Genomic DNA, 10,484 nt, shown 5'->3' with positions numbered 1-10,484 from the left:
AGAGGAGAGGAGAGGAGAGGAGAGGAGAGGAGAGGAGAGATGAGGGAGGAGGGAAGAGGGAGGAGGGAGGAGGAAGAGGGAGATGCACAGATGTACACGCCTATAATTATGACACTTTGTATTTCTTGTAGCATTGGAGAGATGACCTTAAGAGCCACCTCCCAGCCTCCTCATTCTGTCTTGCAGGTTTTGCTAGAGAAATACATAGAACAGACATGGTCTTTGCTGTGGTGTGCTCTTTGCTGTGGCCACACTATTTTCTCCGGGCTATCATCTTTGTTGGAGGCCAGCTGCACTGGGTAGCCCAGACTTTGTTCAAGGACTAGGGCACAGAATTGGCTTTGCATCATGTTGGAGAATCTCTCAAGAGTACTAGGCTTGATCTAAAACTATTGCTCTCAGAGTTCTGAAGTGGCTGGGGTGGTTGTAAAACACTATGCATGTACCTTGACTTAAAGGTACTCTCAATCTTCTACAGACTCCTATCAAAGTAATCACTAGGTACCCAGCGTACCCCGCGCCTCAAGGTCAGTTCTCAAACTATGCCCAGGTTCAGAGATTAGTATTTTTTTTTCAGCTTTAGGGGAAAATAATCAAATCGTCTTCCTAAAGGCAGGCTTTTCTGGCTGTGAGGGAGACAGAGCTTTTAGCTCTAGTAAGTTATGCAGTGAAGAGAAATAGCAGGTAGTATCCCTGGTGACTATAGAAAAGGGTGGTGACTTCAAAGACACTCAACTTAGTCTCTCCTTTGCAGGACTGTCTCTAGATTGAAAACAGGTATTGAGTGACTCTTGGCTTGGGTTCAAAGGATCTTTTTTTTAAAGTTCCCTCTCTCATCATGTGATAACCCAGCTTCCAAACCTCTGTGTCCTCCTGCAGACAAGCCCTGCAGAGCCTAGCCTTGTGACTTGGGAGGGAAGTCAGGGACCCCCATTCCCCTGTCCCAAATGATTTATCCCACTGCCGTGAAACCCGCTCAGAAATCTGATACCTGAACCCAGACTTCAGTACCTGGAGGAGCAGACCCGTTTACAGCAGCAGCCTGTGAATCATTTCTTTCCTAGGCAGATGGGAAGCAGGTGACCTCTTCAGCATCTTGCTCTCTTAAGCATCTAAAGCTTATAAATCTCAATGGAAAAGTAAACCATAGGAAAAAGAAAGAGGAGATGGGGAAATGTGTCAGAATTGCCTGGCCTACTCTTCCAGTATCAAATCAAAATGACAAAATAGATTTCCACACTGACCCCCACTGCTACCGCCACCCCCGCCCCCAGGATCTACTGTAGTCTAGGCTGCCTTCAAATTCACTGTATAGAAGAAAATGATATTAAACCTTTTTAAAAAATATTTATTTATTATTATATCTAAGTACACTGTAGCTGTCTTAAGACAGCACCAGAAGAGGGTGTCAGATCTTATTAAGGATGGTTGTGAGCCACCATGTGGTTGCTGGGATTTGAACTCAGGATCTTTGGAAGAGCAGTCAGTGCTCTTACCCGCTGAGCCATCTCTCCAGCCCCCAATATTAAACTTTTGATCCTCCTGCCTCTGCCTCTACCTCCTCCTGAGTGCTGGAATTGTAGATAACACCACCACTTGGGGGGGTCACACGTAGCTGGGGATTGAATCCCAGGCTCTGTGCATGTTAGGCAGGTACTCTACCAAGTGAGCCACCTTGAAACACACAGCAGTTGAGTAGGCAGCCGGGTTCTACCCCAGTCTTGCTGCCATGTCCCCTTTCTCTTCCTGGAGGACTTAAGAGCAAACTGCAGCGGCTACCAACTCTGGAAACCTTGCTGCCTGTGGGCCTCCTCCTCCCTCAGGCTCCCAGGCCACTGTCAAAGCCCTCATTCCTAGCAACTTAGCAGCCCCAGCCAGTGGTAGAGGAATCTTTTCTAAAGAAAGCAAGCTTCACTTGGAGCCCCTGAAGTTGCTTCTGGGAAACCCGGCCTCCTTTTCTAGAATGATGTCCCTGGGAACTCAGGGTTACGAGCAGAAGGTCAGCAGAAGGGTGATGTCAGCTCTCCTTTCTTTTCGCTTTCAGGTTTGAGGGGAGGGAGGGCTGTTCCCATTCTGGTCTTTCTTCCCCTTTCTTGCTCTGAGAAGCTGGCTTGCACTCATTCTTTGGAGCTCTGTCATTACAGGACCAGTAAATGATTCACACTTAAATGACCTTTAAGGGACGGAGAAGAAATCAGCTGGTTTAAGGGAACTCAAAGCTGTGCAGAAGCTAAATGGCCCAACTTTGTTGTCTCTTCCCTTCAAAAACCATAGCTCTTGGTTACCTCTGCTGGCCTGGGTTCTGATCATGTGACTTGAAGAATGGCTATCATCGCCAAGTTAATACTGGCAGTAATTACACATATCCCTCGCTTGTTTAAACAGTGAACACAAGACAGACTTAATCTATTGCAAAGAAAAATAATGTCAACAGACAACCAGAAGGGCAGATGGAAGGGTCAAGAACTATTAAAGAAACACACACACCCAGACACAAACACACACATATATAAATTAGCTCACTGATATTTTTTTCTGTTTTGTATTTTTGTTTTACACATTTTGGGGGGCCTCCCAAAAAAGTGAGTTAGTCCAAGATGTAAGGTAACCTTGGCTACCAAAGAGGATAAAGTACTTCCTGGGCCACCACTTTACAGGTTGCTAATGCCAATGAGGATCTGAACCAGAGAGGACCTTCTGGGTACATTTTACACAGTGAGTTTTGAATGTTCTTTTCCTCTGTTCCCAGGAATCAAAATGACCCTCCTGCCCGTCCAATCCTTTCGTCTCTCTTCGTACTTTTCTGCTACCATCAAGGAACTGCGGTGAAAGGGTCATTTTTACTCACTGTGACAAGGATCCCAAGAGTCATTTTCATGTGTATTTATAGCACTCTGAAAGAGCCGGTAAGACAACCCCCTCAAGCCAACGAGCTAAGGATTGGAAATTTAAGGTCCCCACGCAGGAACTCAGACCCTACTTCCCAAGCTCTGTTTTTGTCCTGGCTGATGAAGGAGGAGTTGTGTGTTAGCTGCAGTTCTAATTAAAATGCAGAGCAAATGCTTGAATCCTTATAGAGCAATTTCAGCTAATGTTTGTGTCTCCTTCTTGTTTGCAAGTAAGATACATTACGAAGTAGGAATAACAGTTGCTCTGTTTTGATGCCAACATACTCTCTGCCTGCTGTGTTTCCAGAGGATGCCATGGGAAGTGATTGGTGTGAGCCAGGAGAGAAGTGTGTGTGTGTGTGTGTGTGTGTGTTCGAGTATGTTCTCACCTTCACAGACACTTGTGCGCGTGTGTCCACACTCACACACACTTGAGAGTGAGGAATGAGCACGCTGACCTACATTTCAGCTCAAAGGACAGAAAACTGTAGGGCTTTTGTGCTCGGTGTTTTCTCCTCCTCGGGTTGTATTTCCATGCGCATTTAGTTATGAAAGCCAGTGGAAACCAGAACACCAGGAAAACAGCTGTTCTCATGGCGTCTCTAAGCTGCCACACAAGGGAGGCTTGGATTTTCCCCAACTTTCCTGGACTCACACAATGCTAATCCTTCTCCGCCTCTGTTCCCACCTTGGGGGTTTCTGACCTGCTCTGAAATTCACCAACCTACCTGATTCCAGCCCTCTGGGTATAGTTACAGGACTTTAATAAATGGGGAAGTTTTATGCTGTCTCACCTTGTTTACAATTAATTGTGCTTGTTTTTAAGAACAGAAATCTAGATTGTCGATATTTTAAAGTCCACAATCAAGATTTCAGCCTAGCATATCAATTAGGAACAATGAGTTGAACTGTATGCTGGCTCCCTTATCTTACTGTGTTGAGCAACTGACTATGAAATATTTTCCTGTGGTTCCTATTCAGGCCTGGCCTAGCTGCATTTTGAAGACTTAAAGAGACAGTTTTACCTGGCCCAGTGCAAATCTAAGCAAGCTACTAGAGTCTTTGCAAACCTAAAAGAGGGGTTCTTCCTTCCTTCCTTCCTTCCTTCCTTCCTTCCTTCCTTCCTTCCTTCCTTCCCTCCTTCCTTCCCTCTGTCTGTCTGTCCTTCCTAAGGTTTATTTATTTTATTTATGTGTATATATCTGAGCCTGCTTGAGTATATGTGCCAGAAGAACATCAGATCCTCTGGAACTGAAGTTGCAGATGGTTCTGAGCCACCATGTGCATTCTGGGAGTCAAACCTGGGTCCTCTGCAAGAGCAGTGTTCTTAACCACTGAACCATCTCTCCAGTCCCAGGGAAGGGCTTCTTGCAGTACAGAATCACATTTTATTTTTATCTGAAATATACTCATGTCAGGTAAGTATTTTGTACAGATGTAGCACACATCTAAATATATATTTTATTAATATATATTTATGATGTGTATATGTAATAATATATTGACCACTAATACATATATTTAATAAAGCCTATATTCATTTCTTTAACATATGAATTAGTCATTGGTAATCATAAATCAATAAACAACTGAGAGATTGCTGTCCCCTACTGGGCAAGGTATCTCAAGCCCTTTGGGAAAACAGCCTCCATAAACCCAAAAGGAAATCTGTGGGAGACAGAAATCTTGCTGACCCAGATTTAAAGGGCTGTTCATCACTTCCCAGATTCCCCATTGTGCAAGGCAGCCAAATACCCACGCAGTGATGTCACTGAGATAAAATATGACCTCTCATAGGTGTTTTAGCGTCCTTCTAGCTCTGCCCTGTGTCTACAGCATCAGCATCTCTCACAGCCTCTCCTGTGATCTCTCCTATGTTAAATAGTCTCATACACAGTTGCTGCCAAGGTAAAATCTATCCACCTCAAGTTTCATCCAGTTGAATTAACACTGGGATAAAAAATGTCTATAAGATTGAGTAGGATAGGTCGGGCAGTGGTGGCGCACACCTTTATTCCCAGTACTTGGGAGGCAGAGGGAGGTGGATTTCTGAGTTCGAGGCCAGCCTGGTCTACAGAGTGAGTTCCAAACAGTCAGAGATACACAGAGAAACCCTGTCTCGAACCCCCCCCCCCCAAAAAAAAAGACGGAGTAGGCTAGTTGAGAATTGTTAGCTGTTTTGGGTGTTTTGTTTTGTTTTGTTTTAACTCTGGATGGCAGATGAGACATGGCAACCAACCCTTGCTTAGCTAGTTCATTCAGTTTTTATTTTTACATCTTCAAAAATTCTTATCTAGAGACAGAGGCAGGTGGATTTCTGAGTTCAAGGCCAACCTGGTCTACAGATTGAGTTCTAGGACAGCCAGGGCTACACAGAGAAACCCTGTTTCAACAACAACAACAACAACAAATTCTATCTATCTACCTACCTACCTACCTCTGGGGAAAGGAGCTGTGGGTCCTGGGAATTCAGCTCAGGCATGGTGTTGAGCGTTTTTGCCTCCTAAGCCAGCTCTCCAGCCTGGGATTTTTTCTTTCTTTCTTTCTTTTTGTTTTTTAACAATAGGTAGTAAGTAGAACTTAGTGAGTCATCCCTTCCCCAGCTAATTCATTCTCAAGCTACACACTCAAATTAGATTTCAGAAGATTGATTGAGTCTGAAATTTAGTCTGAAAACTTCACTATAGGACTTAATTTTCCCCAACATTAAACATGATTATTTGTGTGGACACATGACTAGTGTCTATAATATATGATTCAGATTTCTTGTTAGTGACAAATAATTTGCAAACTTGAATTAAAAAAATCAAAGTGTTCAAGGCATGGGGGCACATACTTATGGTCTCACCTCCAGAGGCTAGCAGGAGACTTGAGAGCTCAGGACTGGTCTCGCCATGCAACAGCACTTTTGTCTCCAAAATAAAATAAAATAATGTAGCCAGGCATTGTGGTCCACACCTAAAATACCTACATTTGGGAGGCAGAAGCAGGAGACACAGGAGGAGTTCAAGGCTAGCCTTAGCTACATAGTAAGTTTAAGGCCAGCTTAGGCTATCAAAAACTCTGTCCTCAAAACACACACACACACACACACACACACACACACACACACACACACACTGTGAATACCATTTGACATTTGACACACTTAGAGACAGATGAAGAGAAAAGAGAAGATAAGAATTTCTTCTGTTGTTGAATACCAGTTGTTTCCCTTTCTGTGGAAGTTAACTGAACACACCAAAAGCCATGGATAAAGGTTAGCTCACCTGCAGTGATGGCAATTAATCCAGTTGCTTGCATGAGATAGAGAGAGTGGGGCTGGCAAGATGGCTCAGTGGGTAAGAGCACTGACTGCTCTTCCAAAGGTCCTGAGTTCAATTCCCAGCAACCACATGGTGGCTCACAACCATTCATAAAAACATCTGATGTCCTCTTCTGATGCGTCTGACATCAGCTACGGTATACTTATGTATAATAATAAATAAATCTGTGGGCTGGAGCAAGCAGGGACTGAGTGAACGGGACTGACCGGAGCAAGCAGAGGTCCTAAAAATTCAATTCCCAACAACCACATGAAGGCTCACAACCATCTGTACAGCTACAGTGTACTCACATACATAAAATAAAATAAATCTTTTTTTTAAAAAAGTGAGAGAGTGAGAAGTGCTCTAGGAATCCCCTACTCTACCCTATCTTATCCGGCGCCCTGCCGTGCATACTGCACCCACCCTGCACCCAGTTACCCGTATCCACACACACATTTACCCATACATAGACCCACAAATGGAAGCAGCCCTCTTCTGTCTTACCTCTGCTTACCCTCTCTGTCTTCTCTCTATGTGCCTGGACCTGACTGATCTCAGCAGCGCAGTGCTTGGTCAAGAGGTGAATTCAGATGCAGCCACTGTGGGCTTTGGTGTCTCGTTAAATATCTGTTCCTTCTCAACCAGGTATGTGCCTTCCCTTTGCCTTGGGGGGGTGGGGGGGTGGGACTGGGAGAGGGGGAGGGGGAGTGGAGGTCCAAGGGTGGCTTCTATTGCTTAGATCAGCTCATTTTCCAGGGTGGGTTGTGTAATTATTTCAGCCTTTCAGTCATGCAACGTGTCAAGTCCACTTAGTGCTGCTATCGTTTAGTCACAAACAAAATGGGAAGAAATGCACAGGGCTGTGCTTCAATAAAACTTTATTGATAGGCTCTGAAATCTGAACATCGTGTGATTTCTCATACCGAGAATCATTTATTTTCCTTTTGCCTTTTCCGCTCATTTTAATGCTGTAGATGCCATTCTTAACTCCAGTCTGAGGAGGGCAGGGCAAGAGTCTGTCAGACTGATCACACCCCCTCCCTAACTAAGGCTGTGGTTCACACGGCCCCTTACCTTCAAAGTGTAGGCTATTACAACAGTTTGTCAAATTCTGATCAAATTACTTTCTTTTTTTTCTTAATACAATAAAAAGGGGGCACAAGCCTTTTGACATTTGAGCCTAATGAATATCTGTCACGTGAGAGCAAACGTTGGTGTCTCGGGAGCCCCGATTCTTCTGAACGGGGAGAACAGCTTCCCAGTTTTTCTGCCGTTCACCCGCCCTTTGCTTTCAAGCTACAAATATTATCTTTAAAGATCTTTCAAATTGATGGAGGCTTAAATAGATGTTTTATTTTTCTGTAGTTCATTTAGGAACGTTTAATAACCCTTAGTCACATTTACACAAAGCAGTGCCTTTTGTAAGGCAGGGGGCTGTTTTATAATTTAAGTGTGCACAGAAATCTCACTTAGAAAAGTCATCCTTATTATGGCCCATCTTCCTAAACAGATGCTCCACCAGAAGTGAAGGGGCTAATTAGGCCATCTATGTTTGATGCTTTATACGTGGTATTTAGAATACCTTTTATTATACAGGGAAAGTGTAGCATTCTTTTTTTTTTTTTTGAGTCCTGTTCTATTTTTAAGTCTGAATCTGGGTGTACATTTTAGAATGCATTTGGATCTAAATACCAGAAGCCACTATATATAAAACACAATAAGATAATGTGGTGTTTTTCAGAGAGGTGGGGCAGATAGCAAGTGAAGCCTTTCCTAGTGGATACACTCAAGGACTGAAATGCCAGGCCTCTCTCCTCAAAGCTGTGTGCATGAGTCTGGACACCAGCTGATGGCATAGAGGTTTTGAGATGCGGTACATTAAAATAAGATAAGATATCCTTGGGCCAGATCCGCAGTAGGAATGAATACGCAGGGTAATAAGAGTAAGCTGGCCGAGCTCCAGCTCTGCATTCGTGAGACAAACGGGAGTGGCTCTCTTGATATTCTGACCTTGGGGTCTGTGCTGTAAGCCATGGCCCCCACTGACTATCACGGCCTCATTGCGTCAGAACTGCTGGGGGCAGGAGGCTTGGGAAAGAAGAACTGGAGGGGGAGGAATGGAACAGAAAGAAAAGACGGATGCCAGTGTTGACAGGAGAGAAGGGTTTGGAAGGACCTGGTCTAAATGACTTTCTGAAAGTGAAGTAAATGCTTAAGAAGGAAGACGACAGATAGTGAAGATTAGCCCTCATGGGGCAGAGGAGACAGAGAGCTGCAGAGGGAAAAACCAGAACAGCGACATGCAGAATGAGTAATACAGACACTGCCATAATTAACGGGAAAGGGCAGTCTTTCTTATAAGAAAGAAAAAGGAAGCTCTCTCACTGTATACATAGATAGATAGATAGATAGATAGATAGATAGATAGATAGATAGATAGATAGATATAGATATAGACATAGACATAGATATAGATATAGATATATAGACTCCCACCATAAATAACAAAATAATCCAAACTGGAGCACAGACCCAAATCCTGTCAGTAACCATAGGTTTGGGCAGAGGAGTTCTTCAATATGACACAGAGATCTTAATCTACCAAGAAGAAGAATGGGCACAGATGAGGCTGCTGAGCTGGTAGAGGGCTAACCTAGCATGCACGTCCCGTTCCCAGCACCGCGTACACCAGGCGAGGTATATGCCCATAATCCCAGCACTGTGGAGATGGAGGTGGGAGGATCGGGGAATTCAGGGCCTGATTCAGCTACTTAGAAAGTTCAAGGCTAGTCTGAGTTACACAAGAGCGAGAAGAGGGGGCAAGGGGAGTGGGGAGTCGGGGAGATAATGATGATAAAGTGGTCGTCAGCACGGCTTTAAGTCTCATCTGGCCATAACAAAGGAAAATGAGTTCAAAGTGAGGAAATGAATTTAGATTAGACTGCGAAATAGTCTAATCCCATTGGGCTAGGTTATTGCGGGGGTGGGAGAAGCGTGGGCATCTCTATGCCTGGAAATCAGATACAGAAACAGCCAAAACCTGTTTTCTTCACTCGGCTTGATGGGAAGGAGGCTAGGGAGGTTGGAAGAGGATCAGATGCATCTGTCCCACTCAGCACCCAGATTCTCGCCCTGCAGCTCCGAGGTCCATTGCTCCACTCCACTGAGGTCCATCACTGCTCCCTAAAGGCCTCATCCATCTTCATTAAGACCCGGGATGGACGGGGCAGGGAGCAGTTTCTGCCTTTTGTAGACAGCTAGCCTAAGACTGCACGGTACTTCGTTCGTGGAGCGGGGGAATAAATCGCCAGACCTTATCATGTGTCACTTACTTCTCTCTGCATCCTAAATACCAAATGTGTGTAAGGCAACTGTGTCGCCTCGCACATTCCTTGTGCAAGTCGTTTATTCATTTATGCTGTGTGCAACCATTTGAGCCTGGGTACCATAGACGAAGGGGACCATGGGATCTGAGCTGTGTGTGTAGCAGAAAGAAACACATACAGGAGACATGTGTATAACAGTGAGACATTTTTTTAAAATGCAGACGCTCAGAAAAGGACGACTTGGTAATTCAAGCCTCTGTGGCTATCAGCAGCTAATAAAACAGCGGTAATATTGGCTGTAGGCTATTGACACCGACTGCCAATTGATCCTCAATGGTGTAGTAGTATCTCCAACTTATGGGCCAGGAGACTGAGGCTTGAATAAGACCCCATAGTCAATGTCAGAAGTAGGAGTCATTTGGCCTCCACAACCAAGATTTACCAGTGTGAGGCTTTTGTAGCCATGGTCTCAGAACCACTGTTGGAGCTATTCCTGGCCGCTTTCCAATCCAGACAGGCTAGTTTATTAGGTCGTGGGGGTGAGGTTGCTAATGGCAGACTTGGAGAGGCAAAAGGTATATAGGGCCACCAGAAGCTGCAACTATGTATCCAGCAGTTTCAGGCTAGGGAAGTCTTTGCTGAGTGGCCCACTCCCTCTCCTGTCCTCCTCAGGCAAGTCAGTGTGGTCCAGGCTTCTGGTTCCAGAGGCTAGCTCATCTCAGTCTGGATGGCAACAAAGCCCAGAGACTCCCTGCTCCTTACCAACACCCTTCAGGAACCCAGCTGAAATCTACCCCAGGGATCCAGGCTGCTAACCACTGAACCAGAAATCCTGCCTTCTGTGTTTCTTTTTTTTTTTCTTTTCTTCCTTTTTTTTTTTTTTTTTTTGGTTTTTCGAGACAGGGTTTCTCTGTATAGCCCTGGCTGTCCTGGAACTCACTTTGTAGACCAGGCTGGCCTCA

The 10,484-nt window shown here is 44.7% G+C and overlaps 1 protein-coding gene across 2 annotated transcripts in view; it reads left to right on the top strand.

The window, feature by feature from the left end:
* Positions 1-10,484, top strand: part of Slc44a3 (solute carrier family 44 member 3) — a 73,783-nt gene that overhangs the window by 40,271 nt on the left and 23,028 nt on the right. The window contains exons 11-12 of one of the 2 annotated variants that reach the window (XM_021158173.2): positions 2,750-2,906; positions 6,755-6,841. In XM_021158173.2, coding sequence (XP_021013832.1) covers positions 2,750-2,906; positions 6,755-6,841 — 244 coding nt within the window. The remainder of the gene's footprint in view (positions 1-2,749; positions 2,907-6,754; positions 6,842-10,484) is intronic. The other variant, XM_021158174.2, reaches the window with a different exon arrangement.

Source organism: Mus caroli, chromosome 3 (assembly GCF_900094665.2).
Source record: "Mus caroli chromosome 3, CAROLI_EIJ_v1.1, whole genome shotgun sequence".
NCBI classification, from domain to species: domain Eukaryota; kingdom Metazoa; phylum Chordata; class Mammalia; order Rodentia; family Muridae; genus Mus; species Mus caroli.
This window is presented reverse-complemented; position numbering and strand designations above follow the sequence as displayed.